We start from the raw sequence: 19,705 nt of genomic DNA on the forward strand, positions 1-19,705 counted from the left end.
TGACCAAATATCTACATTCTAATCAAGATTAAACCGAGTCAGATTACCAAATATCTACATTCTAATCAAGATTAAACTGAGTCAGATGACCAAATATCTACATTCTAATCAAGATTAAACTGAGTCAGATGACCAAATATCTACATTCTAATCAAGATTAAACCGAGTCAGATGACCAAATATCTACATTCTAATCAAGATTAAACCGAGTCAGATTACCAAATATCTACCTACTAATCAAGATTAAACTGAGTCAGATTACCAAATATCTACATTCTAATCAAGATTAAACTGAGTCAGATGACCAAATATCTACATTCTAATCAAGATTAAACTGAGTCAGATGACCAAATATCTACATACTAATCAAGATTAAACCGAGTCAGATTACCAAATATCTACATTCTAATCGGGATTAAACAGAATCAGATGACCAAATATCTACATTCTAATCAAGATTAAACCGAGTCAGATGACCAAATATCTACATTCTAAACAAGATTAAACCGAGTCAGATGACCAAATATCTACATTCTAATGAAGATTAAACCGAGTCAGATTACCAAATATCTACCTACTAATCAAGATTAAACCGAGTCAGATTACCAAATATCTACATTCTAATCGAGATTAAACAGAATCAGATGACCAAATATCTACATTCTAATCAAGATTAAACCGAGTCAGATGACCAAATATCTACATTCTAATCAAGATTAAACCGAGTCAGATTACCAAATATCTACATTCTAATCAAGATTAAACTGAGTCAGATGACCAAATATCTACATTCTAATCAAGATTAAACTGAGTCAGATTACCAAATATCTACATACTAATCAAGATTAAACCGAGTCAGATGACCAAATATCTACATTCTAATCAAGATTAAACTGAGTCAGGTTACCAAATATCTACATTCTAATCAAGATTAAACTGAGTCAGATGACCAAATATCTACATTCTAATCAAGATTAAACCGAGTCAGATGACCAAATATCTACATTCTAATCAAGATTAAACTGAGTCAGATTACCAAATATCTACATTCTAATCAAGATTAAACTGAGTCAGATGACCAAATATCTACATACTGATCAAGATTAAACAGAGTCAGATTACCAAATATCTACATTCTAATCAAGATTTACCGAGTCAGATTACCAAAGTTGTACATAGTTGTTACAGCTAGAACTGCCAGTATTAGAGCTGTGTTTGAGTGTTAGGTAGAGATGTGTTTGAGTGTTAGGTAGAGCTGTGTTTGAGTGCTAGCTAGAGCTGTGTTTGTGTGTTACATAGATCTGTGAGGTTAGGACAGTACAGAAGGCTGTCTGTCTCCCTGCACCTGTGGTAAGTGTTAGGTAGATCTGTGAGGTTAGGACAGTACAGAAGGCTGTCGGTCTCCCTGCACCTGTGGTGTGTGTTAGGTAGATCTGTGAGGTTAGGACAGTACAGAAGGCTGTCTGTCTCCCTGCACCTGTGGTGAGTGTTAGGTAGATCTGTGAGGTTAGGACAGTACAGAAGGCTGTCTGTCTCCCTGCACCTGTGGTGTGTGTGTTTGTGAGGTGATCTTCAGACAGAGGAAAGCTGAGACAGAGGCTCCATCTCCCTCTGTGTCAAACACAACAAAACTCTTTACAGAGAGAGAGAGGGACAAGGAGGGGGTATGGGGGAGTGTGTGTGTGTGTGTGTGTGTGTGTGTGTGTGTGTGTGTGTGTGTGTGTGTGTGTGTGTGTGTGTGTGTGTGTGTGTGTGTTGGATTTGGGGCTGTTCTGACACGGCTTCTAGCTCAAGTCCCAAGATAAAACACTGCCCTTTCCTCTCTGAAGAGTGTGTGTGCGCTCGCATCTGTGTACCGTACACACACACACACACACACACACACACACACACACACACACACACACACACACACACACACACACACACACACACACACACACACACAAATTTGTCTGGGTAGCCATTGGATTAGCTGTTCAGGAGTCTTATGGCTTGGGGGTAGAAGCTGTTTAGAAGCCTCTTGGACCTAGACTCGATGCTCCGGTATCGCTTGCCGTGCGGTAGCAGAGAGTCTATGACTAGGGTGGCTGGAGTCTTTGATGATTTTTAGGGCCTTCCACTGACACCGCCTGGTATAGAGGTCCTGAATGGCAGGAAGCTTGGCCCCAGTGATGTACTGGGCCGTATGCACCACCCTCTGTAGTGCCTTTGCTGTGGAGGCCGAGCAGTTGCCATACCAGGCAGTGATGCAACCCGTCAGGATGCTCTCGATGGTACAGCTGTAAAATCTTTTGAGGATCTGAGGACCCATGCCAAATTTTTGGAGTCTCCTGAGGGGGAATAGGTTTTGTCGTACCCGCTTCACGACTGTCTTGGTGTGCTTGGACCATGTCAGTTTGTTGTTGATGTGGACGCCAATGAACTTGAAGCTCTCAACCTGCTCCACTACAGCCCCGTCGATGAGAATGGGGGCGTGCTCGGTCCTCTTTTTCCTGTAGTCCACAATCATCTCCTTTGTCTTGATCAAATTGAGGGAGAGGTTGTTGTCCTTGCACCACATGGTCAGGTCTCTGACCTCATCCTTATAGGCTGTCTCATCGTTGTCGGTGATCAGGCCTACCACTGTTGTGTCATCGGCAAACTTGATGATGGTGTTGGAGTCGTGCCTGGCCATGCAGTCATGAGTGAACTGGGAGTACAGGAGGGGACTGAGCACGCACCCCTGAGGGGCCCCCGTGTTGAGGATCAACGTGGCGGATGTGTTGTTACCTACCCTCACCACCTGGGGACGGCCCGTCAGGAAGTCTAGGATACAGTTGCGGAGGTAACTATTTAGTCCCAGGGTCCTTAGCTTAGTGATGAGCTTTGAGGGAGCTATGGTGTTGAACACTGTAGTCAATGAATAGCATTCTCACATAGGTGTTCCTTTTGTCCAGGTGGGAAAGGGCAGTGTGGAGTGCAATAGAGATTGCGTCATCTGTGGATCTGTTGGTGCTGTATGCAAATTGGAGTGGGTCTAGGGTTTCTGGGATAATGGTGTTGATGTGAGCCATGACCAGCCTTTCAAAGCATTTCATGGCTACAGATGTGAGTGCTACGGGTCGGTAGTCATTTAGGCAGGTTACCTTTGTGTTCTTGGGCACAGGGACTATGGTGGTCTGCTTGAAACATGTTGGTATTACAGACTCAGACAGGGAGAGGTTGAAAATGTCAGTGAAGACACTTGCCAGTTGGTCAGCGCATGCTCAGATTACACGTCCTGGTAATCCGTCTGGCCCAGCGGCCTTGTGAATGTTGACCTGTTTAAAGGTCTTACTCAAATCGGCTGTGGAGAGCATGATCACACAGTCATCTGGAATAGTTGGTGCGCTCATGCATGTTTCAGTGTATCTTGCCCAGAAGCGAGCATAGAAGTTATTTAGCTCGTCTGGTAGGCTCATGTCACTGGGCAGCTCGCGGCTGTGCTTCCCTTTGTAGTCTGTAATAGTTTGCAAGCCCAGCCAATAGTTTGCAAGCTTTGCCTGTTTGATGGTTCGTCAGAGGGCATAGCGAGATTTCTTATAAGCTTCCAAGTTGGAGTCCCGCTCCTTGAAAGTGGCAGCTCTACCCTTTAGCTCAGTGCGAATGTTGCCTGTAATCCATGGCTTCTGGTTGGGGTATTAATCTTTAAATTCATTCTAAAACTCACAGGCAGCCAGTGCAGAGACCTTAAAACCGGTGTAATGTGTGCTCTCCGTCTGGTCTTGGTCAGTACCAGTGCTGCAGCATTCTGGCTTTCTGCATTCTGTCTTTCCTGGGTAGATCAGACAGGAGAGTATTACAGTAGTCAACCCTGCATTTTACATTTTAGTCATTTAGCAGACACTCTTATCCAGAGTGACTAGGGTTAAGTAACCTGCTGAAGGGCACATCAGAAGACTTTTCACTTAGTCAGCTTTGAAACAAGAACCTTTCGGTTACTGGCCCAACGCCCTTACCACTATGTAACCTGCTTGTAATAAAAGCATGGAGGAGTCTCTCTGTATCAGCCTGAGAGAGAAATGGCCACACCTTGGCAAGGTGGTGAAAAGCTATTTTGGTCACATTCCTAATGTGTGATTCAAAATTTTGTTCAGAATCTAAAACAACACCTAGGTTTTTTACCTGGTGTTTTATCTTTATTGCCTGGGAATTAAAATGTGTGGCTATATTCTCTCTCTGTGCTTTGGCTCCAACAATAAGTACCTAGGCCTTGTCTTGATTTAGCTGGAGGAAGTTGTGAGCTGTCCAAGTATTTAAATCACTAATATAGTCTAATCATTTATCTGTGGAGCTAAAATCCTCTGGCGACACAGAAATGTAAAGTCGTTTATCATCTGCGTAGCAGTGCAAATCAATGCTATTCTTTCTGATAATGCTGACAATGGGTAACATATATAAACTGAATAGTACCGGACCCAAAATCAAACCTTGTGGAATACCACATGTGATATGTATTTTCTTTGAGTTATGTTCACCAAGGGTGACACAAAACTCTTGACCGGTTTAATAAGTCCGAAACCAATTTAGAACTGGACCGGAGAGGCCAACCCACATCTTCAGTCTGTCCAGAAGGACATCACGGTCAACAGTGTTGAATGCAGCACTTAAATCCAATAGTACAAGGACAGACATCTGTCTGGCATCTGTGTTGCTTCTAAAATCATTTAAAGCTGTGTCTGTTCTGGGCACGAAAACCAGATTGGAATTTTCCCAAAATACAGTTGACACTTAAAAAATCATTACGTTTCAAAACCAATTTCTCCAGAATTTTGCTTAAGAATGGAAGGTTGAAAATTGGTCGAAAATTGCTAAGAGCTGAAGAATCTAGATGACTTTTCTTCAGAAGGGGTTTCACCATAGCAGTTTTTAGTGCAGTGGGGAGAATTCCTGTGAACAGGGAGTGATTAACAATAGCTTGCATTTCTTCAGATATGCAATTAAAAACTGTTTTGAAGAATGTGGTGGGGATGGGATCGAGAAGGCAGGTAGAAGGCTTAAGTTGTGTTATCTCTTTCCTGAGCATGTCTGTTCCAACCAGGGAAAATAAATCCATAGTGCCTTTGCGTGGTAGACTAGGGCACATATCATCAAACATCTCATCAGGTCTCGCTTGACTGATACCCAGCCTAATGTTGGTTATCTTGGTTATCTTATCTCTGAAATATGCCTCAAACTCATCACATTTATATGTGGAGGAAAGTTCACATAGGTTTGCAGGGGTAGGATTTATCAGGCCATCAATGGTCGAGAAGAGCACTCTGGAATTATTCTGATTAATAGTGATCAAGTTAGAAAAATGAGCCCGTCTGGCATTTCTAATTGCCTTGTTATATATGCCAAGTTGCTCTCTCAGTATATCATAATGGACCTGCAACTTTGACTTTCTCCCCTTCCGCTCTGCCTTTCTGCAATTTATCTTTAATTGATTAGTTTCCTAACTCATCCAAGGGCCTCTCTGTTTGGATGTGGCCTTTTTCAACTTTACTGGAGCTATGGCATCAATGGTTGCCCTTAATTTGCTATTAAAGTTATCAACTAAATCATCACAAGAGGAAGGCAGAATAGGTGGTGGGGTATTGTTCCGACACCCAATAAAATCCATAGCAACTTCAGAGGTAAGATAGCGTTTCTTAGTAATGCTTTCAGTTCTACCCTCTGCTATGGGCAACAAGGTAGTAAAAAATGCAGAGTGGTGATCAGATAAAGCAACAATAGAGGATATGTCTATAGAAAGCCCCTTGGTAATAACCAGGTCCAGAGTATGGCCATGGTTATGGGTGGGCCCAGTAACATGTTGAATGAAGTCCATAGAGCTCAAAACATTTAATTTAATTTTCTTCTTCTTATTATTATTTGTGCACCGGGGCCTCCCACTCCTCTTTCTATTCTGGTTAGAGCCAGTTTGCGCTATTCTGTGAAGGGAATAGTACACAGCGTTGTACGAGATCTACAGTTTCTTGGCAATTTCTCGCATGGAATAGCCTTCATTTCTCAGAACAAGAATAGACTGACGAGTTTCAGAAGAAAGTTTATTGTTTCTGGCCATTTTGAGCCTGTAATCGATCCCACAAATGCTGATGCTCCAGATACTCAACTAGTCTAAAGATGGCCAGTTTTATTGCTTCTTTAATCAGGACAACAGTTGTCAGCTGTGCTAACATAATTGCAAAAGTGTTTTCTAATGATCAATTAGGCTTTTAAATGGATTAGCTAACACACCGTGCCATTGGAACACAGGAGTGATGGTTGCTGATAATGGCCCTCTGTACACTTATGTAGATATTTCATAAAAAACAGCAGTTTCAGCTACAATAGTCATTTACAACATTAACAATGTAACACTGTATTTCTGATCAATTTGATGTTATTTTAATGGACAAAAAATTGGCTTTTCTTTCAAAAACAAGAACATTTCTAAGTGACCCCAAACTTTTGAATGGTAGTGTAGATATAAATACACAGAGCTCAAAAGAGAAATAAATTCAATGGCCTTGGAGTCAGTCTCTTTGTCAACATGAGTATTACAATCGCCCAACACAATGACTTAATCATAGTTCTCAAGCACAATAAACAATAGTTCAGGTAAATCAGTAAAAAAAGTGGGGCAGTGCTTTAGTGGCCTATACAGGGTTATGGCTAGCACTGGTGGCTGACATTTAAACTGTATAGCATGATGCTCAGAAGACCCAAAGTCGCCAAACTAAATGTCCTTACAGCTGAGAGCATTAGTAAAGAGAGAGGCTGTCCCTCCACCCTTTTTCCCTTTTCTGATAGGGTATGAAAAGCTGTATTCCGGGGGGGAGGGCCTCAATAAGAGCAGCGCCACAGTCTGATGACAGCCATGTTTCAGTGAGAAACATGCAATCAACTTTGCAGTCAGTAATGAGGTAATTCACGAGAAAGGTTTTACTTGTGATTGCTCTAACATTTAAAAGCGCCATATTCAATGAGTGTGGGCTACTCTGCCCCTGGGGCATCTGCCTCGAGGTAGCCAATGTAATAAAAACCAAATTATTAACGTTACAACCACATTTTCTGACAGTCTCCAATCTATCAGAATGGTAGGAGATAAACGTTTGTATTAACTCACTAGAAGGCGGAGTTAAAGGAACATAAATTAGCTTACTCACAATAACCAAAGTGCCATTTCTACAGGAGTTGATATGGTTTCCAAGTCCTCTGTTGCTTGTTCTGACAGGGACGACTGGAGCACTACCAGACACTGTCCGTCAGTCTCTAAAACAGTTTGCGATGTTGCTGGAACTAATCCTGGAATCCCTGCTGTTAGGGTGAATCTGTCTCAAAAAGTGCTGTTTGCTCCCACAGCAAATCAAAGTTGTCACAAAAAGAGACATTCCTGTTGTTGCAAAGTTTCTTCAGGTACTCGTTCAGAGTCGTCTGAAACGTTCCGAACCCCTTTGGTAGCACAGGAGAGGGCCAGAGATAATTATTTTCTTCCCTGTACTAGCGTGGGTGTTAAATGTTATTTGTAGTCCTCCGTCACTTCCTCAGATTGCCTAAAACGAAGGACGTTAAAACTTACTTGACTGATGATGGTGTCAGTATTGGAGTAGTTGACGAGAACCGTGGGCAGTAGGGAGTTGATATCATGGACACGGACTCCTAGGTGACAGTGGACCTTGGTAGGTCCACAGATCGTAGGCAGGCCAAAATCTCTCACCATCAAGCTGCCCACAATGATAGTGTTCGTGATGGAATCTGATCGGGAAGCGACCTGCTGAGCTGCTGTGGCCATGGGGGAGGGTGCCACTGGGCGGCCGCTGGCTGTTGGTACACACCCAGGATCCGCGCTGACTCCAAGGGCTCAAGCGGGGTAAACCAGTTTGATAGCTGGACCGAATCTTCTCGGATAGATGGAGGGTGGCCAAACTGCCTCCCCAATCTCCTACGCCTTTGCGAGTGTCCAATCTCCCATGGGCCGCGGAGTTCAGCTTAAAATCTGTCCGTTGGATTGGGACAGATCAACGTCGCCCGACTCTGCTATAGGAGGCATTTGAAACTGAGATTGGGTTTGCCTGGGTTACAGCAAGGTTGGTGCACTTAGAAAGCAGGTTATCCTTTTCTCGCAGCTGAGCTAGCAGCCGGAGGATCTCTTCCCTAAGCTGCTTGATGGTGGGGCTTTTTTCATTGAGATTATCTACAGATATCATATACAAGGCTAATTGTATTTCATTGCAGTCTGTGTGATTGAGAACTTTTCAAAAGTAATCAAATAAAATGTTATTGGTCACGTACACGTTTAGCAGATGTTATTGCGGGTGTAGCGATATGCTTGTGTTTCTAGCTCCAACAGTGCAGTAATATCTAACAATTTCACAACAATACACACAATGCAATACACACAAATCTAAAGTAAGGAATGGAATTAAGAATATATAGACTAAAATACAGTAGAATAGAATACAGTATATACATATGAGATGAGTAATGCAAAATATGTAAACATTATTAAAGTGACTGGTGTTCCATTATTTAAGTGGCCAGTAATTTCAAGTCTATGTATATAGGGCAGCAGCCTCTAAGGTGCTAGTGAAGTACCGGAATGCCTTGCGACAGGAAATGAGAACAAGAATTTGTTTAAAAACATGATTAGCCATGTTGTGCGCTGGCTAGTTACCTACCTTTCTTTCATTGTTATGCACATTATGAAGTTGTATAATATAACATAAATTATGGAATTCACTAGAATAACTTTTCGTCTCATAACTGACATTCTGAATCATAACATTGAAACATTGTTCATCTATAATGAATAAGTCAATTTATATTCACATGTAGCAACATGGCGCCTGGCTCTAAAGTTGGCCCAACTATCATTCTATTTTCAGATCTTCCATAGTTTAGTTCTTGGTCTATGATTCTCTCTGCAACTGACAAGACCAGCAAGAACACTATAATGTTGTTTTTATTCAGCCTCAGAACGACAGTGTGGACGTGTGTCATTAATGTCTGTGTGTCCTGTCTGTTTGTAGGTGTTCTATGTGATCCTGCAGTTGGTCAGTCCCCAGCCAGAGGCCTTGCACATCCAGAGGAGATGCAGTAACAGCAGCAGCAGCAGTAACAGTAGCAGTGTAGAAACAGAATGGCTAGACTGGCAGTACATGGCCAGAGACTGCAGCCTGTTTGGTCTGCAAAACAATGGACCCTTGCTTAGACCAGACTCTGTCAATTGTCTACAGTTCCCCAGGTAAGGAGCCGCTCAACACAAAGCCCACACTTCTTTATCTTTATCAGAGATAGTCATTACTGAGGGTTTATCAGAGATAGCCATTACTGAGGGTTTATCAGAGATCGATTACGGAGGGTTTATCAGAGATCGATTACTGAGGGTTTGTCAGAGATAGTCATTACTGAGGGTTTATCAGAGATAGTCATTACTGAGGGTTTATCAGAGATTTCCATTACTGAGGGTTTATAAGAGATATTCATTACTGAGGGTGTGACGATCGTCAAAAGGAGTAGACCAAGGTGCAGCGTGGAAACTGGTCATATTTATTGTAACTCAGAACACTCAAACAAAATAACAAACTAAGAAAAAACGAACTTCACATTCTGCAGGCTTACTGAGCTGACAAAAACAAGATCCCACACTGAAGGAGGGAAAAAGGGCTGCCTAAGTATGATTCCCAATCAGAGACAACGATAGACAGCTGCCTCTGATTGGAAACCATACTAGGCCAATCAAAGAAAAAACAACAACATAGAAATATGACACATAGAATGCCCACTCCATGTCACACCCTGACCTAACCAATCAGAGAAAAACGGCTCTCTCAGGTCAGGACGTGACAGTACCCCCCCTTAAGGTGCGGACTCCCGGCCGCAAACCTGAACCTATAGGGAGGGTCCGGGTGGGCATCTACTCATGGTGGCGGCTCCAGTTCGGGGCGTAGCCCCCACTCCGCCCGCTGATCCCTCCGCTTTTGTATTGCCGGAGGAACCAGACCGTGGATCTTCGCCGGAAGCTCTGAACCGTGGATTGTCATCGAAGGAACCGGACCGAGGATCATCGCCGGATGTTCTGTACTGCAGGCCGCTGCTGGAGGCTCTGGGCTGCAGGCCGCCGCTGGAGGCTCTTGATTGCAGACCGCCGCTGAAGACTCTGGGCTGCAGGCCGCCTCTGGAGGCTCTGGACTGCAGACCGCCGCTGGAGACTCCGGACTGCAGACCGTCGCTGGAGGCTCCAGACTGCAGGCCGTCTCAGAAGGCTCTGGACTGTAGGCCATCTCAGGAGGCTCCGGACTGTTGCCGTCTCAGGAGGCTCCGGACTGTAGGCCGTCTCAGTAGGCTCCGGACTGTAGGCCGTCTCAGGAGGTTCCGGACTGTAAGCCGTCTCAGGAGGTTCCGGACTGGGGACCGTCGCTGCAGGCTCCGTGCCTTGGATCATCACTACAGGCTCCGCGCCATGGATTATCACTGGCGGCTTCGTGCCATGGATCATCCCTACAGGCTCCGGGCCATGGATTATCACTGGAGGCTTCGTGCCATGGATCATCCCTACAGGCTCCGGGCCATGGATTATCACTGGCGGCTTCGTGCCATGGATCATCCCTACAGGCTCCGGGCCATGGATCATCACTGGAGGCTTCGTGCCATGGATCATCACTGGAGGCTTCAGACCATGGATCATCACTGGAGGCTTCATACGTGGAGCCTGAACAGGTCTCACCGTACTAGGGAACGTTGCTGGAGGCTCCGGACTGGGGAACGTCGCTGGGAGCTCTGGACTGGGGAACGTCGCTGGAGGCCGGGTGCGCAGAGCAGGCACAGGGTATACTGGGCCGTGGAGGCGCACTGGAGGTCTGGAGCTTATGGCTAGCACAACCCGTCCTGGCTGGATACTTACTTTAGTCCGGCAAGGGCGGGTCGCTGGCACAGGACGAACTGGGCTGTGCAGGTGCACCGGCGACACAGTGCATAGAACTGGCGCAGGATATACTGGGCCTTGGAGGCGCATTGGAGGTCTGGAGCTTATGACTGGCACAACCCGTCCTGGCTGGATACCCCCCGTAGCCCGGCAAGCGTGGGGCGTTGGAACAGGTCGCACTGGTTTGTGCTGGCGAACTGTGGGTACCGTGCATAGAGCCTGGTCGCAGGATAACCTGGGCCGAAGAGACGCACCGGAGACCAGGAACGCTGAGCCGGCACAATCCTTCCTGGCTGAATGCCAACTCTAGCACGGCCACTGCGGGGAGTTTGCACAGAGCGCACCGGGCCGTGGCTTCGCACTGGAGACACCGTGCGCATTACCACATAACCCGGTGCCTGACCAGTCCTATTCTCCCCACCGTAAGCACGGGGATTTGGCTCAGGTCTCCACCCTGACTGCCAATCTCCCTGTGTGCCCCCCCCCACATTTTTTGGGGTGGCTGCCTCTTGTGCTTGCCTCGTTGCCGGGCTAGTTCCTCTTCTCGTTGCCGCTCTGCTCTTGCTGCCTCCACATGTTCCCATGGGAGGCGATCCCATCCAGCCTGGATCTCCTCCCACGTCCAGGATCTCTTGCCGTTCAGGATGTCCTCCCAGGTCCACTCCTGATCACGCTGCTTGGTCCTCTTGTGGTGGGATCTTCTGTGACGATCGTCAAAAGGAGTAGACCAAGGTGCAGCGTGGAAAGTGCTCATATTTATATTTATTGTAACTCAGAACACTCAAACAAAATAACAAACAAAGGAAAAATGAACGTCACGTTCTGCAGGCTTACTGAGCTGACAAAAACAAGATCCCACACTGAAGATGGGAAAAAGGGCTGCCTAAGTATGATTCCCAATCAGAGACAACGATAGACAGCTGCCTCTGATTGGAAACCATACTAGGCCAATCAAAGAAAAGAAAAAAAACATAGAAATATGACACATAGAATGCCCACCCCATGTCACACCCTGACCTAACCAAACATTGAAAAACGGCTCTCTCAGGTCAGGGCATGACAGAGGGTTTATCAGAGATAGCCATTACTGAGGGTTTATCAGAGATTTCCATTACTGAGGGTTTATCAAAGATTACCATTACTGAGGTTTATCAGAGATCGATTACTGAGGGTTTATCAGAGATAGTCATTACTGAGGGTTTATCAGATATAGTTATTACTGGTTTATCAGAGATTGATTACTGAGGGTTTATCAGAAATAGCCATTACTGAGGGTTTATCAGAGATAGTCATTACTGAGGGTTTATCAGAGATATTCATTACTGAGGGTTTATCAGAGATAGCCATTACTGAGGGTTTATCAGAGATAGTTATTACTGAGAGTTTATCAGAGATAGCCATTACTGAGGGTTTATCAGAGATAGCCATTACTGAGGGTTTAGCAGAGATAGACATTACTGAGGGTTTAGCAGAGATAGACATTACTGAGGGTTTATCAGAGAAAGATTACTGAGGGTTTATCAGAGATAGTTATTACTGAGAGTTTATCAGAGATAGCCATTACTGAGGGGTTATCAGAGATAGACATTACTGAGGGTTTAGCAGAGATAGACATTACTGAGGGTTTATCAGAGAAAGATTACTGAGGGTTTATCAGTAATGGGCCGTCACCACCATAATGGGACTTTTATTAATTGTTTTATTCTGTGTTGTTACAGCATTCAACCCAAATAATCAGAACCAAAAACATTGAAAACGTGATTCGTTTTTAATAATCTAACCGAAACCAACACTCACTCACACACACACACACACACACACACACACACACACACACACACACACACACACACACACACACACACACACACACACACACACACACACACACACACACACACACACACACACACACACACACAAACCCACACACACATACACACTGTTGTTGACTTTGTCCTCTCTGTTTCAGTGATGTCCCATACTCCCAAGGTAACATCACCTTCAGTATGTTGACTCCAGAGCCAAACCTGCGTCCAGGCTACAATGACTTCTATAACACCCCTGCCCTGCAGCAGATGGTTCAGGCCACCTGGGTCAGGATCCACCTGAGTGGACAGTACCACACGCAAAATACAGGGGCGCCCCAACGCCACCGCTACTACGGTGTCAATGAGATCACCATCAGTGGAAGGTGAGAGACATAGAGTCTATTTAAGCTTGTTATGAACTGTTATGCACTGTTATAATCATTGATTTATATTGGTGGGGGGAGGGGGGCATCAAGGTCTGGTCAGGTTTTCACAAAGCATCTCAGAGTAGGAGTGCTGATCTAGGATACGTTTAGCCTTTTAAATCATAATGAATAAGAAAGGGGACCTGATCCTAGATTAGCCCTCCTACTCTGAGCCGCTTTGTGAATACAGGCTTGGGGCTTTGGAGGTATGCACACCTGGTGGACATGTTTAGTATTTCAATCACTGAAATAAAGCTAAATTAAAACTATGAGAGTGAAACAAAGAGACCGAATGCCTAATGGAAATACAGTCACTAAGGTCACAGTTATAAGATAACAGTGGTCCTGCCACATCATCTACACAGGCTGTTATTAGGAACTTTATTTACATTGCCATAATTCCTCAATAATTCCACCATCACACAGTTGATGAGTGAAGGGACAGCCTTTCTCTGATAAGAGTGTTTGTGGAATATGGTGTGTGCATGTGTGTGTGTGTTTTGTGTGTGTGTCTGTGTGTGTGTGTGTTTGAATGATGTCCCGTGATCAGAAAATGACCAGACTGCCATGACAGTTTCATGTGGCCGTCCCTGGCAGGGCTAGAGGTCAGGGGTTGAAGCTAAGGACCCCTGGCTTGCTGTCCCTTCAGATGCCTGTGTTTTTAACCACTCTGAATGAGCCCACATTAGCGCAGGTCATGTCCACACACAACAGGCACACACACCCTGTATGTCTAGTGTGAGTTAGACCAGTGGTTCCCAACCAGGGATACTAGGACCCCTGGGGGTAGTTGACCTATCCAAGACTCATGAGACCATAGGCCTACTGGTAAAATGCAAATGAGGGGTACTTCAGGGCAAAATTCAGTTGGTGGTACAGTAACCGAAAAAGGTTTGGAACCACTGAGATAGACAGCAGTGCATTGTTGGCTGTCAGGGAAACTTAATTCAGGCTTCTAATGTATTCCTCCTACTGCGGGCCACTACAGGCACTCAATCTGTGTTGCGCTTTTCTTTTCTCTCCTCTTCTCTTTAGCCAGGCTTTAGTGTTTCCTGTCTCTCCAGAGGCACAGTCATCTTGTTATAGTCCTGTATACATCTCTTCATTAAACACCCTCCACTCTTATGACTAATTAATGACTAATTATGTCATTATAAAGAAGACAGTAATGTCAGTCTCCCCCCCCCTCTCTCTCTCTCTCTCCCGCTGTCTCTCGCTCTCTATCTGAGTGGAATAAGCTTATGTAATTAAGGGCAGGTTACAGTGAAGAGGGAAGGAGAATTACACATGCTCAAATCTCATCGTTGCTAATTTCTTCAGAGGCATCCCAACCCACACCCTCCTCCCACTTCTATCGCTCTCTCTCCCTTTCTCTCTGTCTCTGTCTCCCCCTCTCTCTCTCTCTCTCTCTCTCTCTCTCTCTGTCTCCCTCTCCCTCTCTCTCTCTCTCTCTCTGTGTCTCCCTCCCTCTCTGTTTTTCATAGGTGTGTGTATGCAGGCTTGTTGAGGAGACAGAGGCCAGTAAATGTGTGTATTCTTTAATTTAGCTCGTGTCTCAATTTCTAAAATAATGTAACAAAAAAAATAGGAACTCAGTCAGAGTTAGAGTTACACGGAACCCAAACCGGTTGTGCGCGTGTGCCATCGTGCGCCATCGTTTATAAATGTATTTTGTCCCCCCACACCAAACGCGATCACGACACGCAGGTTAAAATATCAAAACAAGCTCTGAACCAATTCTATTAATTTGGGGACAGGTCGATAAGCATTAAACATTTATGGCATTTGTCCTATTTAGCTAGCTTGCTGTTGCTAGCTAATTTTTCCTGAGTTGTTATTTTACCTGAAATGCACAAGGTCCTCTACATAAAATTAATCCACACATAAAATGGTCAACCGAATCGTTTCTTGTCATCTCTCCTCCTTCCAGGCGTTTTCTTCTCTTGACTTTATATTGCGATAGGCAACTTTCAGAAATTAGGTGTGCATTACCGCCACCAACCTCGTTCGTCTTTCAGTCACCCACGTGGGTATAACCAATGAGAAGATGGCACGTGGGTACCTGCTTCTATAAACCAATGAGGAGATGGGAGAGGCAGGACTTGCAGTGCGATCTGCGTCACAAATAGAGCTCACTTCTATTTTAGCCCTTGGCAATGCAGACGCTCGTTGGCGCGCACAAGCAATAATTGCAATAATTGAATAATATAGATTTCTAAATGTATTGCTTGCGAGCGGTGCAGTCAGCCTGTTAAAATAGTAGAATACTCAAGGTGCAATTTAATTTATTTTATTTTGTTGTCAGTCACTGACAGTCACTCAATTAGCCCATGTCAGGTAAAACAAATGTAGATAGGTAAGTTAGTCTAGCAGCCAGCTATCTGAACTTGTAGTAATCATGGGCCCCCATTGATGTTGTTAGACACTCTCGCTCAGATATCATATTAAAAACATTGTGTGGGTATAGGTGTGGGTATGGATGTGGATGTGGGTACCAGACCCGCGAGCCACTGCGGCCCCTCATTATGAGTTCCGATTTTTTTGTAGCCCCCACCCCCATCAAAACTGCCCATCCCTGGTTTAGGAGAATGGGATTTCAGACCCTACTGTACTATAGTTGGCCCCCTACCTGTGTGGAGTTTCTGTGTGCAACAATGCATGTTAACATGTTTAAGGATGCAGAATTCTTTCACCTTTCCTAGAATTCCCAGGTTTTCCAGAAACTCCAGTGTTACCAGCCCACGGATATTGTTGCGGTCACTTTGTCTAGGGGTTCTAGGCCTAGTTACAAAGGGGGGAAAAGGTATTTGATCCCCTGCTGATTTTGTATGTTAGCCCACTGACAAAGAAATGATCAGTCTATAATTTTAATGTTAGGTTTATTTGAACAGTGAGAGACAGAATAACAACAAAAATATCGAGAAAAACGCATGTCAAAAATGTTATAAATTGATTTGGATTTTAATGAGGGAAATAAGTATTTGACCCCCTCTCAATCAGAAAGATTTCTGGCTCCCAGGTGTCTTTTATACAGGAGGAGGAATGCTGCCTATGACCCCAAGAACACCATCTCAACCGTCAAACATGGAGGTGGAAACATTATGCTTTGGGGGTGTTTTTCTGCTAAGGGGACAGGACAACTTCACCGCATCAAAGGGACGATGGACGGGCCATGTACCGTCAAATCTTGGGTGAGAACCTCCTTCCCTCAGCCAGGGCATTGAAAATGGGTCGTGGATGTGTATTCCAGCATGACAATGACCCAAAACACACGGCCAAGGCAACAAAGGAGTGGCTCAAGAAGAAGCACATTAAGGTCCTGGAGTGGCCTAGCCCTCCCATAGAAAATCTGTGGAGGGAGCTGAAGGTTCGAGTTGCCAAACGTCAGCCTCGAAACCTTAATGACTTGGAGAAGATCTGCAAAGATGAGTGTGACAAAATCCCTCCTGAGATGTGTGCAAACCTGGTGACCAACTACAAGAAACGTCTGACCTCTGTGATTGCCAACAAGGGTTTTGCCACCAAGTACTAAGTCATGTTTTGCAGAGGGGTGAAATACTTATTTCCCTCATTAAAATGCTAATCAATTTATAACATTTTTGACATGCGTTTTTCTGGATTATTTTGTTGTTATTCTGTCTCTCACTGTTCAAATAAACCTACCATTAAAATTATAGACTGATCATTTCTTTGTAAGTGGGAAAACATACAAAATCAGCAGGGGATCAAATACTTTTTTCCCCCACTGTACATGGTCTGTAACCTAAATGAGTGTGTACATTTGTGTGAGAAATCAGCATTTGAGGACCGTGTTGGATGCACGTGCCCAGGAGATAGCAACTTACCAAGTTCAGGGCCAGCTCCGTCGTTACCTCTTGGTTGGCCAGTCCAAGATGGCGATGAAAACAAATATATACAAAAAGGAAAACTACAAACAGGCATGCCTAAACTAAAGATTCAAAATCAAAAGAAAGGCCTTACGAACCAGCAGCCTCACGGCTTGCAACACCTTTTGGTAACATGATACCTCGCCAGTCCATGCATTTCCAGACTCCCAAATAGCAATGTCCACAAGTGGGTGATAGCAGAGATGTTTCTGTTGTTCTCTTCCCATTTGAGGTAGGCAAAGAAGAATCACCTTGAAAACATCACCACTGTGAGCTAATTTGAAAGAAAACCAACAGCATATTTAAATAACAGCTAGGCCTACATGTAATGAAAGTTTAGGTTTGATTTACATTAGCTGATTTTGTGCCTGCCAGTAGGCTGTAGGATACTCCGCTAGCAGCTTGCTAGCTAGCTGGCTAAAAACAGCAAGCAAACTAGCCTTTTATCTACCCACACCTCCCCCAAGTGAAATAATACAATTTATAAATAAAAATAGAATGTCTTCACATCACGGAGAAAAGGCTCATGGCTACCAGTTGTTTTTACTGTGTAGCAGTAGTTATTACTTCTCAACAAAGTACCTTTTTGGGGGGGGGGTTCTAATAAGGCTACAATGTTGTTTGGTTTATTGTTTGAACAGTCGCTGAGATTATATTTGATTATCAATGCTACTTTGATGCATGGCCTATAGATCAGATCACTGACCCCATGGCTCTGCAAGGAATGATACAGCGCGTCTCAATTTTCAGGTAGCACAAAAGTACATTGAATGCTGGAGCGTATTACAAGGAGCCGCCATTTTTGTGACAAAATCTACTACAAAATCTCCGTAGAGTGTGTAGACCCTTTAATTGGCAGTACCTGATGTGCTTATCAACCAGGCTCAGCACCTGGACAAGGTTGCTGCTGCCCCCTGGGGGAATGGAGGGTTGAAGTGGTAGTGAGCTGTAGTGTGTTGTCTAAACTACCTAACCTATTCCCTAACACCAGTTGGAGGATTCTCTCCTGATTTCAGGAATATTCCAACCGGAATTTCTGGAAAATCTGGGGATTTTAGGAAAGTTACCAGAATTTTGCAACCCTTTTATATGTTAGAGTTGTTTGTGGAGATTAGGTTCTTGTCTGGAATTGAAGCACGTGCTTTTAAGCACCTCTCTATTCAGATGATATTACCCTCAACACCTTGAGAAGAAAGAGGGATGAGAGAGAGGAAAGCGACAGCATCTGAATGTCTGTATGAATAATTAATGTGGTGACCTGCAGCGGTGTATGTGTGTGTGTGTCTGTCTGTGTGAGAGAGAAAGAGAGAGAGAGAATTTTTATTGTTTATTTCACTTTTGTTTATTATCTACTTCACTTGCTTTGGCAATGTTAGTATTTGTTTCCCATGCCAATAAAGCCCTTAAATTGAATTGAGAGAGAGAGAGAGAGAGAGAGAGAGAGAGAGAGAGAGAGAGAGAGAGAGAGAGAGAGAGAGAGATTGAGATTGAGATTGAGATTGAGATTGAGAGAGATTGAGACATGTCAGGTTGGATGTCGTACATCACAACAGGACTGATATTTCCACTGGCCTTTATAAATGTTGAATGGGACATCTAATATATATTCAGAGAGAGAGAGCTGGCCAGCCAGCCAGCCAGCAAGCACAATGAGTTGCCTATCAGAGGGTGTTGCTTTGAAATGAAATGTAAAGATTTTGCAATGACTCTTCCCATATCATGTAGCATGAGTAGTAAACAGTTGAAGCATTCTACGCGCTAAAGGGTCTCATTAGTTGTATATGATACATCTCCATCTATATTATATTATAATGTAATATAGTTTAGATAATAATATATGCCATTTAGCAGATGTTTTATCCAAAGCGACTTAGTCTCTCTCTCTCTCTCTCTCTCTCTCTCTCTCTCTCTCTCTCTCTCTCTCTCTCTCTCTCTCTCTCTCTCTCTCCCCCCTCCTCTCTGTCTTTCTCTCAATTCAATTTAAGGGCTTTATTGGCATGGGATTTTTTTTTAAACATTGCCAAAGAAAGTGAAGTGGATAATAAACAAAAGTGAAATAAACAATACAAATTAACAGTAAGCATTACACACATTACATAAAATAATAAATACATTTCAAATGTCATATTATGTGCAAATAGTTAAAGTACCAAAGGGAAAATAAATTGGATTTATTTTCAAATTCTTCGTGGATCTGTGTAATCTGAGGGAAATATGTGTCTCTAATATGGGGACTCATCTGAGGTAATGGCTTTGTTATGGAACGTTTGGGAATCGCTTCCTTTTAGGTGGTTGTTTTCTGGATTTTGATAATTAGCGGGTATCGGCCTAATTCTGCTCTCTATGCATTATTAGGTGTTTTACGTTGTACACTGAGGATATTCAGAGTCTCAATTTTGTGTTTGTCCTGTTTTGTGAATTCTTGGTTGGTGAGTAGACCCCAGACCTCACAACCATAAAGGGCAATGGGTTCTATAACGGATTCAAGTATTTTTTAGCCAGATCCTAATTGGTATGTCAAATTTTATGTTCCTTTTGATGGCATAGAAGGCCCTTCTTGCCTTGTCTCTCAGGTCGTTTACAGCTTTGTGGAAGTTTCCTGTGGCACTAATGGTGTGTGCTCTAGTCCAGTGGTTCCCAAACTTTTTATAGTCCCGTACCCCTTCAAAC

General features: G+C 44.0%; 1 protein-coding gene across 3 annotated transcripts in view; it reads left to right on the forward strand.

Moving 5' to 3' along the window:
• Positions 1-19,705, forward strand: part of ush2a (Usher syndrome 2A (autosomal recessive, mild)) — a 436,139-nt gene that overhangs the window by 66,120 nt on the left and 350,314 nt on the right. For all 3 annotated transcript variants that reach the window (XM_045714834.1, XM_045714836.1, XM_045714830.1), the window contains 2 exons: positions 9,018-9,232; positions 12,885-13,106. In XM_045714834.1, the coding sequence (XP_045570790.1) occupies positions 9,018-9,232; positions 12,885-13,106 (437 nt within the window). The remainder of the gene's footprint in view (positions 1-9,017; positions 9,233-12,884; positions 13,107-19,705) is intronic.

This window comes from Salmo salar, chromosome ssa01, assembly GCF_905237065.1.
Source record: "Salmo salar chromosome ssa01, Ssal_v3.1, whole genome shotgun sequence".
NCBI classification, from domain to species: Eukaryota; Metazoa; Chordata; class Actinopteri; order Salmoniformes; family Salmonidae; genus Salmo; species Salmo salar.